The following is a 17,112-nucleotide window of genomic DNA, read 5'->3' as shown; positions in this document are numbered from 1 at the left end:
TGTGCCCAGACTAGACAATCAGAGGTCGTATCAGAGGTTGCCATTTAATGACCTACTATTTGATTAAAATCACCTGTAGTTGACAACCAACATGTGTCGAATAGCCTACTATGAATTTCCCTAGACATTTAGCATTTTTTGCCTGCCCTAGTCCCTAAATCAAACACACTTACGCTTTATGCAGTGTTAGTTCAGTTGGACCTGCCAGCCAGGGTGTAGTGGTAAATACCGAGGTGGGTAGTTTGCCCACCTTGTTTCCCCTCATTGAATGATACGATCTGAAAATAGTTTTCATTTCAAAGCAGTGGGTACATTGCGTTGACTTGTGTTTACCCTCTACTCAGATGGTGATCATTCGATGTGATGTAGTAGTTGAACTACTTTTTGAAAGATGGTCTTATTATGTCATGGATATGGTGGTATTTTACTACAAGCCTAGGACACGTCAGTCAGGCTCCGTCTGTACTTTGTCAGCAGCATTGTGTAGTGGGAGAAAAGTCTCTCTACATCCACTGATATTGGGGAGTAGTGGTAGAGAAGAGCCTGGTGATGCGAGGTTAGGGAGGTGGAGGCCGAGGTACAAAGCTGCCATCGGGGAAAGAGTGGGCATTTTCATTGCTGCCATTCATTCCAAAGGGCTCTGGTCGTTCAACATCTTCTGGTACTGATCCAAACTTATCTATACTAATCATATTCATATTTTATTATTATCCATAATTACAGTAGCCTACACACGTTACACTGGGACAAAAAAAATCGGCCCAGGCATTTTGGCCCCCAGACCGGCCCACCATAATCGACCACACACGACACCACCAATCTTGCTCCAACCAACCATGCAACTACCTAAAAACACTAAATCTACCTGTTTTATTGGCCGGTCAGACAATTATTTTCCCCTTCTCCCTTATTTTTCTTTTTTTGCCTGACCGCGGCCCACAGGGCATGTCGGCCCACCGGGCAAATGCCCTGTATGCCAGATGGCCAGTCCAGCCCTCTCTTTTTCTCATGTACTATCTTGTCGTTTTCCTATCAATGTATGAATGTCCTGTCTCAGAACATTCCTGGGAAACGCTGGCATTTTTGGAAGGGGCTTACACTGGGCTACAATCGGATGTGATACCAAAAGTGAGCTGCGGGTGGCGCAATACGACGCTCCAAAGATGACCGACGCCATTATGACGAAGAAGAATAAGCAGCCATATGGTGTGTAACGGTGTGTAACGTCATCCTGCCTCAAAAAGCCACCATCTCAGTGCCGCATGCTGCTGTGGATATTTGATCAGGTTTGTAACAAAATGCGGTTTAGTGTGGAAGTGACCATAGGTTTGTGTGTGTGTATGTGTGGTGGACACAGGCGTGTGAGGCGGCTCAGAGCGGTGACAGACAGGCTGTCTGTTGTCAGCCCACACGGCCTGTGTTGTGTTGTCATCCCTCCAGCTGGCTAGCTGCTCACGCAAACAGCGGCTTGATCTGTCTGCCTGGCTAATTATGTACTGCTAGCTATTGCATCAGCGCGATGGCGTCTCTTTTGTGCCAGATACGTGTAAGCAGCTATGGGAACCTGTCTGTTATTGGTTCCCATAGCTGCTAAGAGGTTTCCGCTTATTTTTTTGATCAGACTTGGATGGTGTTCTGTCTACCCCCCTTTGCTAGCTCGTATGCTAACGTTATTTAAGCTAATGCTGTAGCTCATAGCTTCTCCTTAATGCATGTTGTGGGGCAGCAGTGACTGAGGCCAGTATTAACCCGTTTAGTTAGACACGTGTATTTGACTGTGTATTTTCCCATGTCCTAGGTGTCAACATGAATCAAGAAAAATTGGCAAAACTTCAAGCCCAGGTCCGGATAGGTGGAAAGGTATGTTGACATTAAGAGGAGCTAAAGTGACGTCACTTCCCGGTTCCCAAACTCAATCCAAAAACCTGTCCGTTTACTGTTGTCTTGCTTGTCACTGAAGGGCTCGTTTGAGTTGACTGCCGCCTCGCCTGGAAAGCAGGCGAGTGCAGTCAGGCGAGGCATCAACAAGTCGAACACCCCAGACTGTGCACTCACTGCTGCTTTTCTTCTACGGTTTTGTTTAACAGCGGTTTGTAAACGATTCAAAAGATGCATTAGCGCCACCCACACTCACTGCTCAAATGACCCAGGCCTTCAGATTACTTATTTTAATTTTTATGTAGGCATTACAGGTGGTATTTATGTAAAATATGGAGTGACAGCTTGGAATAGATATAAAATTGAAGTTTCTACACTTCACTGTGGGTTTGTGATGCACCTGTGTTGAACCAATGGGCGCTCAGCTTGATGCGTTTCTCGTCATCCGCAGTCGGGCGCAGTTGGTGGGGAGCAACTGCGGCGCCTCGCTCCAAATCTGCGCCCGCCTCGCTCTCACGAGAGTCCCGTGGCTCACGCAGTCGGGCAGGCGGAGCAAGTCGGACAACTTTCTAACCATCATGCAAACGAGCCTATTATGCTCGAGCGAGGCTCCGCTCCGCGAGTCACGTGCGGACCTCGCGCTGGGGCAGATGCTTTTATACTCAGAAGTGATCAGCATGTTACATTGTACAATGGTAATAGTGAGAACAGCACGTGAAAAGTCGCAATGAAACGCTATTATCTGCAGTACTGAGTGTGCTTTCACTCTCAAACGACCGTATATCAGCACATGAAAGAATCACCAAACTTGTTTTTACTGAATAGCTGGTTCAGTTCTCAGCCCTGATAGCCTACTTTTAATCTCTCTCAACACAACACATTTACTTGTTGAAATTACTAAAAACGAACAGTTGCAAATCAAAGTTTAGCCTACCACATGGGTCAAGAAATCTGGTGAAAACACAGCTCAGTGTTCAGGGCTCAGTGGCTCAAGCGTCCATGTTTGGAGAGAACCAGTGCGGAGGTCGCGCTGCTAGAAAAATCTTCAGGTACGCGGTGGGCAACACATTAGGGCATACACAGACTAGTCGAAACCACTAGTCGACACTGCTTAGTAGTCGACTAGTCAATTTTTTTTATTTTTTTTTATTTTATCTTTAAGAAAGAACATGAGGTATTTACACGACATACATGGACTATCATATCTCATATCCCCCACAAAGAACATCAAAACACAACAAAACAAAACAAGAAAACTGCATAAGATACACAATAATCCAAGAACAAACAAGACTATTGGACAAACAACCAAACAAAAACAATGCATTCAAAGTAAATACATAGATCTTGCCCTGTTGGCAGCTAGGAAATGCATAGCTTTAAATTGGAAAGCATCCAATCCCCCAGCTGTAGTTCACTGGTGGAATGAACTCTCAAGCTACCATACGTTGGATAACATTTACTACAAGAGCAAAGGCAGATTCTTAGACATCCCCAAAATATGGCAACCACATACAGAGTTTGACGTTAAGAACTTTTTACCCCAGTGTCATTAGGCTTATCAGGATAGGAGCTGAATGCATTGTTTTTCCTCAGTCATAACCTCTAACATATTCCTCAGTCATAACCTCTAACATATTCCTCAGTCCTCATGCACGCAGTGTGCCTACTGTTATCGTGATGGCCCGCAGGCAGATGCAGACATAAATACAATGCACACATTCACTGGGCAAAATAAGAAAACTACTTCAACTTAACTTATGTAAAACATGCCATATTTTTTCACTTGTATTTTATTAGAATTTTCAGTTCAACAGAAGACAAACAGCCAAACAAACAGAACATAAAAGAAAAACACATGTTGCCAGCCATCATCATATATCATATTAAACCTGTATAATACCCTGTGTTGGGTTTGCACTTATTGACACTTGACAGTGAATACTAGTAAACCCTTAGTAGACAGTAAGTCAGAGGGGGGAGAGCTTCTCGATCCTAACCTACCTGTCTCTCCCCCAACCTACCTGTCTCTCCCCCATTCCGTTCACTAGTGACTTGTAGAGGTCATGTAGCCTACTAGCTACGTACACATGTGTGCCATTGTCTCTATTGTACACTAGAACCCCTAGGGGGAGTCCTTTTACACTTCAAGTATGTCCTTCAGGCATAGACAAGAGAAAGCATGAAGAGGATCTTCTTACTGCACAACAGGGAAATCCACTTGCTAATCTTAGGATGAAGGTGATCTTTGATTTATTTTTGATGTAACATTTTCTTGTTTGGGAAGTAGCGCTTCCTGGACTCAATGTTGTTTGTTTGAGGTGCGCTTTGGATAGGGATTCGCCTATGGGCGTGCTCTGTACTTAGGGGGCGTGCTCTGTACTTAGGGGGCGTGCTCTGTACTTAGGGGGCGTGCTCTGTACTGGCTCCGGCCGGACGGCTCAGACTTTTCCCAAGTCCGTGCATGACCAGGCCAGAGACGAATGAAAGAGAAGATAGCTCATTCCAGGCTCTGCCAATAGTATGAAAACTCTTCCGGTCTCCTAAATGGCAGTTTGTGATTGGCGGTCTGTCAATGTTATGAAACGTAATTGGCTAGACCCAAGGGGTACGTGCGAGTCATCCAAATATTTCTGACACACAAATGCATTGTATCGGTGCGGGGATTCACACCGAACACTTAGGTTACCGTCAGCGCAGATCTGAGGAGGGAGCGAGCGAACAAACAGATATTCATCACCCCAAACAACTCTCCTCTATGTACATCTCTTTCCCCTCTCCTCTCTTGTTCCCCTCTCCTTTCTTCTTGCCCTCTCCTCTCCTCTCCTCTCCTCTCCTCTCCTCTCCTCTCCTCTCCTCTTCTCCTCTCCTCTCCTCTCCTCTCTTCTCTTCTCTTCTCTTCTCCTCTTCTCTCCTCTCCTCTCCTCTTCTCTCCTCTCCTCTCCTCTTCTATCTTCTCCTCTCCTGTCCTCTCCTCTCTTCTCTTCTCTTCTCTTTAGAGTTGCTCCGATCGATCGGCACTTGATCGGAATCGGCCGATTTCGCCTTTTTCGGCTTTGATCGGAGTTATCAAAAGTGCCGATCAAACAAGGCCGATCAGAATGACACAAAATCTGCAAGAACTACTACCAGAGACGTTTCAATATAGAGATAGTGCACTCCCAGGCTGCCAAGTAGTATTCTTCCGGTCTCCTAAAGGGCAGCTTGTGATTGGCTGTCTCTCCGTGTCATGAAGCTTCATTGGCTCCCAAGTTTCCTTAGGGGGCGTGGTGGTAGTGGCGAAAAAGTGTTTGGAAGTTGCACTCTCTCTATAGCGAAAGCAGCTTGGGCGAGAACAAACAGCACAGCAGCTAACATGGCGTCGCCTGTCTGGCAATTTTACAACTTGTTGGAGAAGGACAACAAATTTGCCGTTTGCATTTTGTGCTCAAAGGAGATACCGCGTGGAGGAACGCAGCAGAAGAGTTTCAACACTACGAACCTCATAAGACATTTGAAGGTTTCCCACGTCAAGGAATTTGAGGAGTTTACAAAGTTGGCGAGCGCTAAGGCAGCGAAAGAGCGTGCAGCAACCCAAACGCCACTCACTCAGCTAACTGTAACAGAGACATTGAAACGACAGCAACGACAGCAAGAAATGAAAATAAATAAATGCAAACCTAATGGAATTCATATGTCTTGATCAGCAGCCGCTGTCTGTTGCGGAAGACCTCGGGTTCAAACGCCTCATGTCCTGCTTGGATCCACGTTACATGCTGCCAGGACGTAAATATTTAACTGACGTTTGCCTGCCGGAATTATACCAAATTGTGTACAAGCACATCGAGAGCCTTATGAAAGACAACACCACGTCAATCAGCTTCACGACTGACATTTGGAGTTCGAGTGTCTGTCCTATGTCCATGCTGAGCCTAACTGCGCAGTTTATTGATGAAAAGTTCGACCTGAACAAAGTTGTACTTCACTCACAAGAGTTTTCTGGGTCACACACCGCAGAGGCTATCGCTGCAGCTTTCACAGACATGTTCCAAGCTGTGTTGGTGCACATGTTGTGTACATAGTATTATATTTTTTGTTTTATAAGACTGTATTTATTTTTCCACAGGAAAGCTACAGTATACAGTCTACTCTGTAAGCTCCAAGTTGTCTAAGAGAGTGTCTCTAGAGAGAGTTGCATGTTGCCTTAGCCTGCAATAAAACGGTTGTCAATTCATGATACTTTCTCATCTCCTAATTTTAATACTTAATATACAATGTCGACGTTGTTAAGAATAATTAAATATGAATAATGCGACACAATAAATAGAAGGCTTGAATTGATGGATTTGGTGATCGGTGATCGGCCATATCGGGATCGGCAGATACTGCTTCCAGTGATCGGTGATCGGTGATCGGCCTCAAAAAAGCTGATCGGAGCATCTCTACTTCTCTTCTCTCTTCTCTCCTCTCCTCTCCTCTCCTCTCCTCTCCTCTCTTCTCTTCTCTTCTCCTCTCCTCACCTCGCACCACCTCGACCAAAAAAATAGAACACGACATGTGGCTAGCACAGCAGCGGTGGCCGTTGTTTTGGGGTGTACACAGTATATAGGGGAAACACTGCAATAATAACGCAAAATGTCCATATCGGCCGATAATTTATCGGTCCCATAAATATCGTGCATCGCTACTGGTTGGTACTGTTAAACCTACCTCTGCCTTCTGTTGAATCCATGATAATGCCATAACATGTCATTTATGCAAATAAATGTGATCTTTGACCTGTTTTGATTGATGTGTTTCCTGCATTTTCTGTTGATGGTGATCGAGTCCTTATGTCGATCTTCTGTCTGCTTTGGTTGCAGGGCTCGGCACGTAGGAAGAAGAAGGTGGTGCACAGAACAGCAACAGCTGACGACAAAAAACTTCAGAGTTCGTTAAAGAAACTGGCTGTCAACAATATTGCTGGAATCGAGGAGGTAAAATGGGCATGGGACTACATTTTAAGGAAACAGAATTATTGTATATAAACATGATTCTGCAAGGTCTATTCTGATTTGAGTAGAAATGTTTGTGAGGTCATATAAATCTTACTGGTTTCCATATCGTATCGTATCATAAAATCCATATCGGTCGGGCTCTGCTTGAAATCCTTTAAAGTTTGTGAATTTGATTTAAAAAAAATCAAGGCCTTAAAAGTTTGTGAAAATAGACATGGGTCCTTGAAAGTGCTTGAATTTAGGGGAGCATATGTCTCCACATTTTTCTGCTGTGCTGTGTTAGCCTTCAAGAGACCACATAAGGCCGCTTCACACCGGTGCGGATCTTCGTGCAAACAATCGGCACGGAGATTAGCAAAAGAATGTTTTAAGGAGTTGTAATTGAAGCTTGCACACCGCGGCTGAACATTCGTGTCACTGTGGCATTTTATTTTTCCGGATGGACATTGACATCTGCGGATTTCTGCCTGCGGAAAATACGTTTGACCGATGAAATCCTTTGTTTACAGCTGATGTCATACCTCCACTACTCTTGCCAAACCCGGCTCAGCAATTTGGTTTCTCAACATCCAATTTTATATGACAAACACCATGACGATCAACACCGAAATCAAGGACAATATATGGCTTCAGATCGCCCAGCAGCTGGGATTCACTGAAGATGGTAATGTAGCTGTTATATAACGAATTCCTACTTGCTAACGTTGTAAACCACTGTTGTAAATGGATGGAGCTAACGTTAGCCACTTGTATCCCAGTGCTAACTAGCAGTTTAGCATCAAATTTGGGGTCATAACAAATAAATACATACGGTAAATGTGTTTTTATTGAAAAAGTGCGCGTCAAGTAAGCTAAAGTCTTGTTGGATCACAGTGCAACCGTGGTTGTCAAACTTCCCACTTCACTATAACACGTATTTGCGAGGGGTATATATACCCCCCATCGACGTATGTGTGTTTCTCTTAGGGTTTATATTTCACTTTATTTTGTCCAATATTCAAATTGCATGTTGTGTTAAAAATAAATATGATTTCTATCTAGCACTTTTTAGCCTGATTTGATTGTTTTCTTGTAAAAAGTTATGCCGCCTCAAAGCTTTCTGGGAAATATCCAAACAACGCTGGTGTTTGGTATAGGAGAAGGTAGGGGGTGGTGGATGGGGAGAAACAGGAACAGCAGATCCGTTCACCGTGCTACCGCGAGGCTCTATCAGGCTCCTTTATGGATAGTTGTGGCTCTTATAAATAATGCAATTATATTATTATAATTATTATATATTATAATATAATTGTGGAAGTATGCGGTGCTGTCCTACTAAACGGGAGCGACACCAACTACTGGTTGCACTGTTTTTCTGCTGAGGGAAAATGAACATGGGACTGCGAATCATTTGCACCGGACCTGTGTGTATAATAATGTGTGTATAGTAGGGGTGCACCGATCGATCGACACGCAATCTGTATCGGCCGATTTGGACCTCAAATATGTGATCTGCTGTTTCCGATATTCCTTTAATGTTGCCGATCGCATAGCCGATCATGCTGCACGTGAGAAACATGAGGCAGCCCATTTTCATGTCTTCAATGTCTATCGTTTAACTTTCATATTGTGCTCTAACGTTTATATCATTGTGTTGCAAAGCACACGCTTTGCTTTCGTCAGTGTACTCACCTCCATGCACACACCGCACCAGACTGTCAACACACCCCTTGCGTCTTTGAATCACACAAATCAGCTGGTGATTAGAGCAGCCTCAGCAGAGAGAAGTTACCTCCAGTCCTCCCGCCTACCGAGGCATTTGCATGCTGTTAAATCCGTGTGTATTAAAGTCCCAGATTGACACGGTGCTACTGTGGTAGTCGGGGTAGTGCACGCGCACACACAGACAATTTCCACGCAAGCATTGATGTTCCCGCGGGCACTTTGAAGGAAGCGAAAGTGTGCGGCTGAGTATGTGGATGTGCGCTCCGTTCAGACGGACTTTCTTCCTTTCTTTTAACATCAGTTGAACATGTTCTAATCCCCTTCTTCCATGTGTGCGTATATGACCAACCAGTAAGTCATTATTATGTTAATATTCCTGTATTGCATTCCCTTTTGGTTTTAGATCGATCTACCTGCAATCATTGCAATAACGTTTGGCGTGCACTTGCGGTTTGATTGTCTGTTGCGCTAATTAATGCCACTACTCAGATGGAGTTTAGCTCTTGTGTAGCTTGTGATTCTGTTGTTTCTCCCGTCATGTAACCCTGTCACCATTATGTAGATCGCACTCATAGTGCTGCTAATTATAACACTGTAACTCGGCCTCGATGGGCGGGTCGTTTTGATGTTCGTTCGATGCGGATCCCAATGTATGACGGTTATTGTGCATAACCCCGGTTCTATGAGTGGGAGCTCTTTGGCTTTAGTCATGGTTCAAGACTGGTGTTTAAGAGTAACTGACTTACAGTTTACCTAATTATCATTTATATATTATTAGTTGTTAATTATCACTATAATTGGCCTATATAACAGCAAGCTTGGTTACTGACCTGTTTGTATATTTTATTGCCTCCTTTTTCCAGACCACACACAATCCTACTATTCCTGTCATAATGCTGTAAAGAGCCTATACTGCTGTACTGTACTGAAGAGAACTGACAACTAAACGGTTGAACTCCCATCTGTCTCCTGCCTCGTGTTTTTACGGACACCCCAGGGCGTATATATATATATATCGGTGATCGGTAATCGGTAATCGGTGATCGGTCGATGATCGGTTGGGCAGATATTTCTCATAGGTGATCGGCAATCGGTGATCGGTGGCAAAAAACGTGATCGGTGCACCCCTAGTGTATAGGTTGCAAAGCGAAAAATCCGCACGGAATTTCGTGCCGCATTCCGCCTCCGCATTTGCACCGCATCTGTGTGAAACGGCCTATAGCCTTGACGCGAGACTCAGCCTTCATTCTGAGTCTCCATGTTGCTGCCCGCTAGGGAGCTGCAGGCTCCTGCTAAACTGGCCGTACGCTACATAACATGTTAGCACTCACGATAAAACTGTACCTACCTCCCGCTCAAGGTTATCTGAGGTTTCGCGTAATCGGTATTCCCAAATATTGCGTCGTTTCTAAGCATGAAATTCAGGAAAACTCGCGACACTGTTGGTAGCTCCTAATATCTTTCTGATTTATTTTACATAAAAAATTACAACATTTCAAGCCCTCACAGGCAGGTCAGGTAAGGTTTGCAATGATCAAACAGGTCCAGGTGTTCCTCATAATGAATCTAGGGCCCACCCGTGGGTGTGGTCAAGTCATGGTAGACAATTAATGTGATAACTAAAACATCAAGTATCAAAAGACAGGACAAGAAGCATGAAATAACCCAGATATTACAATCTGACCTCGCTAAATCAAAGCATGAAATAACCCAGATATTACAATCTGACCTCGCTAAATCAAAGCATGAAATAACCCAGATATTACAATCTGACCTCGCTAAATCGCTATTAGCGTGAGAAGTAGCGTTATCATAAACATAAATCCAGAAATACACCATAAAATGACCTATTTTTATTTATTTATGTGGCCTATAAACCCTGAGATTCTTAGGGGTAAATACTAATCTCATCATGAAGTGATAGTCAATCAATCACAGATGTAAGTATTACAAACATGCAATAAGTGTGTGTTTCCCACAGGATTTGTAGAGATTGTGGTGGGTGAACCTTGGATCCTGTCTAGGGGGTCCGGGGGAATTCTTCCCTGGAAGAAAATGTTGTACATTTTAAAGTAAAATCCATGAATCTGGTGCACTTTGAGAGCAAAATTAAGAGGCTAGATAATGTATCAAGAAAACAATCCACATTAATATCCTCACTGTGCTGTGACTTTACAATGATGAAAAAATAAATGTCTCCCTTACAGGTGAGGTCACTATAATACCATAGTATATAGTATGGTAAAATACTGCTATACCAATATCACTTCTAGGGAAGAGCTCAAGTACATGTCCCTACTAAACTGGCGTATTCTATGTTGAATCTTCTATGTTGTTTCATTCTATGTTGTGACGTTACAGGAAGACCTGTGGAAGTTAGCCAATAGGAATGAGTCTGGGGCGGGTTGTTGTATTTCAGCACTTCCTAAGCCCCAAACGCACTGGGAGCGTCTCGCGTTTTGAATTCCACCCATTGTTTTAAATAGCCGAACGCGCACCAAGAGCATTCTAGTCTCGCTTGCCAGCCTCCCCTGACTTCCGTGAGAGGAGTCTGGCAGCGCTGGTCACCATTCGAGAATTGCGATGGGCGGCGCTTAGCGGCAGTGCCCTTGGAAAATAGTTTCCAACAATCCGACCTGCCTTTTTTCTGCTAGCTAGTTAGCGTTGTTGTTTTCACTGAGGCGGCAGAGGACTTTTTACAGCGACACACAGGGAGGAGGGAGGGGAAGCCGCTCTGATTGACATGGTCGGAGCCAATGACGGAGCTTGTAAGCGGGGAGCGGAAATCCGGCAGCGACTGAAATGGACGCGTCCAACGGGGGAGCAGCTGTAGAGCAGGGGAGGGCTCTTTCCATGCAGCCAGACTCCTCTCACAGAAGTGAGGGGAGGCTGGCCAGCGAGACATAAGAGCGTTCTGACAAGCGTCAAACTGGGGGGGATTTAGGTTTACGCCGTGGAAGTGGTCCCTAGGAAATTTGGTTTGGTACTAGGGCTGTGGCGATTCACTTATCTCCCGATTCGATACTATCACGATTCTTGGGTGCCGATTCGATTTATATTGCGATTCTTAAGTATTGCGATTCTACGATTATTGCGATTCGATATTACGATTTATTGCGATTTTTGTTTATTTTTTTCTTTTCTTTTTTCAGTTTGTTTGCTTTTTTACATTAGATTAGAACATGGGAAAAGTTGAATCATACACTAGAGACTCTATATTATATATCATGAGTAGGGCTGGGCGATATAGTTAAAAACAGGGGCGGACTGGGATCATAATTCAGGCCGGGCATTAGATACCAAGCAGGCCAGGCCGATATGGGCCGACGCGCGTGAAATTTGGGCCGTTTGAAGCCCAATTTGGGCCGTTTGAAGCCAGATTTGGGCCGTTTGAAGTCCAATTTTACAATGAGATGCACCCACTTTAACCCTGAAGTGTAATTATTACTTCAGACTAACTAATAAAGAAATAAAACCACTAGTAAACCAGTAGGCGGCGCCTGGCCTGCTGTTCAGTGAGTGGCCTGACTGCAAGCACCCAAAAAAAAAAATCTTTTTTTTTTTTTTTTTTTTTTTTTGCGATTATCGATTCTGGAATAAAAGATCGATTCAAAAAATCGTGACATTAAAAATCGCGATACTTAGGTGAATCGATTTTTTCCCCCACCCCTATTTGGTACATAGTGGTACTTGGTCGGAAAAGTTTGGGAACCCCTGTATTAGAGCATTCAATTAGCAAATTAGCAAATTGCCTGAAAGACCGCCCAAAAGATCAACTGGCGGTGGACTCAGCCAATCGCAGATAGCAGATACAGTATATTCGTCCTATCGCCGCGAACCCTATACAGCACATATAAAATGGCTGAGATTGCAAAGGAAATCCACAACTTTATTTTTTTAATGGCCAGTTCAAAACAGGACATGCCAAACTGGGAGCATGGGTAGACGGGCATTACGGCAACTCTCCGGGGGGCAATCCACGGCAACTACCCTGCGTTCATGACTTTAGCATGGAATAACTTCTCAAATCACTGCAGCACCAAATGGTTTAGCCATACAGGAACCTTGAAAGAACCGCTCTTCTCTTCTCAGGTGAACATGATCAAGGACGACGGGACGGTGATCCACTTCAACAACCCCAAAGTGCAGGCTTCTCTGTCTGCCAACACGTTCGCCATCACCGGCCACGCCGAGACCAAGCAGCTGACGGAGATGCTGCCGGGCATCCTCAGCCAGCTGGGAGCGGACAGCCTCACCAGCCTGCGCAAACTGGCCCAACAGTTTCCCCGGCAAGGTGGGTGTGTCGCTCAGACCCTGATGGCAGACGGGGATCTTTGCAAATATCCAGTTTTGAAATGCGTGTTTCAACATTCCGACCCAGTGATGCTTTGTATCGACATTAAAGGAAAACATTCACATATTTTTGTCAGTTTTAGTATTTTGCGACTATTTTAACATAGACTGCTTCCAAGCTGGGAACAGTCGCAGTTCACCAGCCAGCCAGCATCTGCAAGCAGGTCTGTGTAAAAAGCTTTAACACTGAAACGTGACTATGGAGCTATAAAATAAGTTATTTTTGGACACCCGACCCAGCGAAAACCACATGGGATAGTTTAATATCCCGATTATGAAGCAACCCAATCGCCAGAATAAAATGTAAAAAAAAAATATATTATGTACAATATCAACGTAAATTTGAATAGGCTATACTATCCTATGTTATAATCATGTTTTCCAGTGACTCCTGAGCAAACCAGTCAACTAATAAAATAGTATATTTAACTCATTGAGTGCCACGGACGAGTAAAGTCGTCAATTGCTTTAGTAACGTTGAGTGCCAATGACGACTAAAGTCGTCAATTGCGTTTTTTGACGGTGGGACGTGGATCAAAGCCAGATCCATCTCCTGTAAAATCTCCTTGGGGCATGTTGAAGGTGTATAACCTATTTTACCGACCCAGTAGGTGGCGACAGTGCTCTCCAGATTATTGAAAGGTCCGGAAAACAGCAGGAAAAAGCTCCGTGATCAAAGAGAAACCGCTCATGCTGCAGCCAGAGCCATATAGATGGCTCTGACTGCAGCTGATGTTGGCTGCGAACAGCAGTCAATCCGCGCACACAACTGAGCCCCTCTGCCTCTGTCTGTCTGTCTGCATAGTTTCTTCACACGATTAGCCGCCAGAAAGGCAGCACCCGACGCCGAAGGGCCAAACCTTTCCCTGCAGTCCGGTTTGGCATTTCCGTGTCGCGCTGGGAGCCGCTCCGAAAATAGACTGGGTGCGTGTTAGGCTGTGTGTTAGTGTGGGGAGGAGTTTGCAGCTGAGGGGGGAGAGGGGGGTGGGGCACCACACAACTACACCACGTCACTACATCAGAAAATATTATCTTCAGACTCAGTGAATGTGCTTGAAATGCTGCATTTCACAAAAGGCGGAATAACTCAGCTTCTAATTTGAAAAGTGTCTTTTTGCTCAAAACAGCCTATCTTCTCCGGCTCATAACTAAAGAACGGAAAATGGGATCAATAAACTTTTTTTTGCAGATGATAGAAGAGAGTCTCATTGTTCTTTGTGCGTGTTTGGTGTTTACATAGTAATATCACACAATATTCTGTGGGCCTCGAGAAATCACTGAAAACGCTCTGAAACTCTGGCACTGTTCTCCAAAAGTGGCTGGCACTCAATGAGTTAAATATGAATAAGTTATCAATAATTTAATTAATACATTTCTGGTAATATGCAATATGATGACAAAATAGTGTATCTATGAGAATCTGCAGACTTCATTCAATCAGTTTGAACCACAAATAGCTTTATTATCACAGTTGGGCAAAATCATGAGGTAATGAGTGGTGTCCCATTTCCTACTGTAGGTGATTGTTTTCAATCCCTACCGCTTGTGACTCAGTTTTGAAGGGCAAGGGCCAAAGTGAGGGACACTCAGAAACAAGGGGTGGGTAACAATAAGAATTGGGATCAGGCCTAAGATTCCTTTGAACAACCACCAACCTCCTGAGCCACATGCATCCAAAGACCTACAACATACAGTATCAACCGAGAAGCATAGATGTGTTAATCATGGATTTGTTGTTTGTCTTTGCCCATTAAAGAACACTTATTGAAAAGCAGTCATGTAATAGTCAGAGCTAAAGCTCTACCATGTCTCTTGTATGTTTCAGCTCTTGACAACAAGGCTCCAAAGGCAGAAGACATTGAGGAAGAGGATGACGATGTTCCAGGTATGGACATTAACGTGTCATGTGTAAATGTCAACACAGCTGTTGTCCAGTGAGGTAATATAGTACTAATAAGTATTGTAGTATTACAATAACATTCACATTTATATTTCATCAACATTATACTATTTATACAAGGGAATTCTGGCCTCTTGCAGGGCTACAAAGCCGTTACATAATATACACATTTCACAATGCAGTTCAATTGACTTTATTTTCCATCAGGAACTTTATTTGTACAGTTTTACAGATGAGACAAAAATGACAATTATACACTGGGCCAGTGCAAGGACAAGGGCAAGCCTTATCTTTGATCGTTTCTAGCACTCGAAATGTCACTTCTTCTTTTGTTACCACTGGGGGTCAGTACATCAAAGACCACTGGGGGTCAGTACATCAAAGACCACTGGGGGTCAGTACATCAAAGACCACTGGGGGTCAGTACATCAAAGGACATGTTTCAGCGACCCAGTGGTAATAAAAAAAAGAGAGAGATTTTGAGTGCTAGAAACGATAATGCTTGCCCTTGCACTTGCCCTTGCACTGGACGTAAGATATGGCCCACCATATTTCACCATACTGGCTGCTTCTTCACTCTAAAAGTTACCAAGCAGCTTAGGCGATAGAGTGACCCTGCAACTGTCCTGGGTGATCAACTGTCCTGGGTGATCAACTGTCCTGGGTGATCAACTGTCCTGGGTGATCAGCTGTCCTGGGTGATCAACTGTCCTGGGTGATCAACTGTCCTGGGTGATCAACTGTCCTGGGTGATCAACTGTCCTGGGTGATCAACTGTCCTGGGTGATCAACTGTCCTGGGTGATCAACTGTCCTGGGTGATCAACGCGACGGCTCAGAATGGCTGAACGCAAAAATAACAACGGGACCCCCCCCCCCCCCCCCCCCGTCTTTATTTAGGGTTTTTGCTCCAACTGAAATGTTTGATGGTCACTCAGGATTCAGTAGGTCGCAGGTTAGCTTGGTTCCAGGTTCCAGCCTTAAAACTCGTTATATAAGGATTTTTCCGGGGCAGGAAATGGCATGTGACTGTTCAGCTCTATGAGAGGATGAGTCACTTTTTTCAAATGTTAATGGTAATCTGAATCTAAAACTAAACTGTCTGTTTTAATCTGAATCTAAAACTAAACTGTCTGTTTTAATCTGAATCTAAAACTAAACTCTCTGTTTTAATCTGAATCTAAAACTAAACTCTCTGTTTTAATCTGAATCTAAAACTAAAGTCTCTGTTTTAATCTGAATCTAAAACTAAAGTCTCTGTTTTAATCTGAATCTAAAACTAAAGTCTCTGTTTTGCAGATCTGGTGGAGAACTTTGATGAAGCATCAAAGAACGAGGCTACCTGATGCAGAGACATGTGTACAGAACAGAACATGGACTGAACTGCAGTGAAGACTGCAGTTTGAACTCTAGTTATCCAGACATATCAGACACTATCCCCCTGACGCCCCTCAACCACAGACTTTTATATTTCCTGATGGCCCAAGGATGTCCCGTCAGACTGGCTTGTAACAACAACAAATACTCCCTACTATTGGTCATGGTTAAATCCCTGTGTTGTCACTCATGGTCAGGATTACAGTGGTCATTAAAGGTAGTCTTCATTTTTTTGTTGTTTATGAACTAAATAAAGCCGATAAACATTTTCTAGATGGTGCTGTGGTCATTGTCGGAATTTTGAAAATCTCTGATGCTTCGATTACTCATTTTAAACCACAAGATAAGGTTTTAACATGCATGTTTTTGCATGGTAATTGAATGTTTTCATTCTTATTAGCTCATTCTCCGCCATAGCCGTCCATTTTACGTTATTTAGGAGACGACGGTTCCCCGCCATTGACGCAAATGAGCGTCAATCCGTCTTTTCACTGCCATACGATAGATGGCGCTCTTGGCCACCTCATGAAGTGGTACCATACTCGTATGTTCCTCCGCAAGTCAAGAGTTTTTTGCACAAAACCAGCAAGCGTTTTCAGCATTGATCTGCCTTCATGGAGGTAGAGCATCAAACATGTCCAGCCTGGATCCTCAAAGCGGTGCAAGGACTTATTTACCCCCGGGCACGGCGCGTTGTGATAGAGGCTCGTGACAGACTGACAGTCACTCAGCGCTGGATGATTTATGGTAAACACACACCAATCATTTCTCCTGTCACTTAGATTAGTCGTCTGCTTTGTGAACCATCCCATAGTGTCAATTTCAGCCGTCAAATATGCCCCCAGACCTCCACACACCGAGTACCAGGAAGCAGCAGACCTCCACACACCGAGTACCAGGAAGCACCAGACCTCCACACACCGAG

The 17,112-nt window shown here is 44.1% G+C and overlaps 1 protein-coding gene across 2 annotated transcripts; it reads left to right on the top strand.

Annotated features, from left to right (window-relative positions):
• The first annotated feature begins 1,179 nt into the window (after nucleotides 1-1,179).
• Nucleotides 1,180-16,446, top strand: btf3l4 (basic transcription factor 3-like 4). Of its 2 annotated transcripts, XM_083647689.1 has the most exons (6): nucleotides 1,180-1,286; nucleotides 1,799-1,860; nucleotides 6,720-6,833; nucleotides 12,651-12,852; nucleotides 14,737-14,796; nucleotides 16,110-16,446. In XM_083647689.1, the coding sequence occupies exons 2-6, from the start codon at nucleotides 1,807-1,809 to the stop codon at nucleotides 16,154-16,156; spliced, it is 477 nt and encodes a 158-aa protein (XP_083503815.1). In that variant the 5' UTR covers nucleotides 1,180-1,286; nucleotides 1,799-1,806; the 3' UTR covers nucleotides 16,157-16,446. The 2 variants fall into 2 exon arrangements, with proteins under 2 accessions (XP_083503815.1, XP_083503816.1); XM_083647690.1 differs by lacking the exons at nucleotides 1,180-1,286; nucleotides 1,799-1,860; nucleotides 6,720-6,833 and adding an exon at nucleotides 7,393-7,518.
• The last annotated feature ends 666 nt before the right edge of the window (nucleotides 16,447-17,112 follow it).

Source organism: Poromitra crassiceps (genome assembly GCF_964638095.1).
Source record: "Poromitra crassiceps genome assembly, chromosome: 12".
NCBI classification, from domain to species: domain Eukaryota; kingdom Metazoa; phylum Chordata; class Actinopteri; order Beryciformes; family Melamphaidae; genus Poromitra; species Poromitra crassiceps.
Note: the sequence above shows the minus strand (reverse complement) of the source record. Positions and strands in the feature narration are given on the sequence as shown.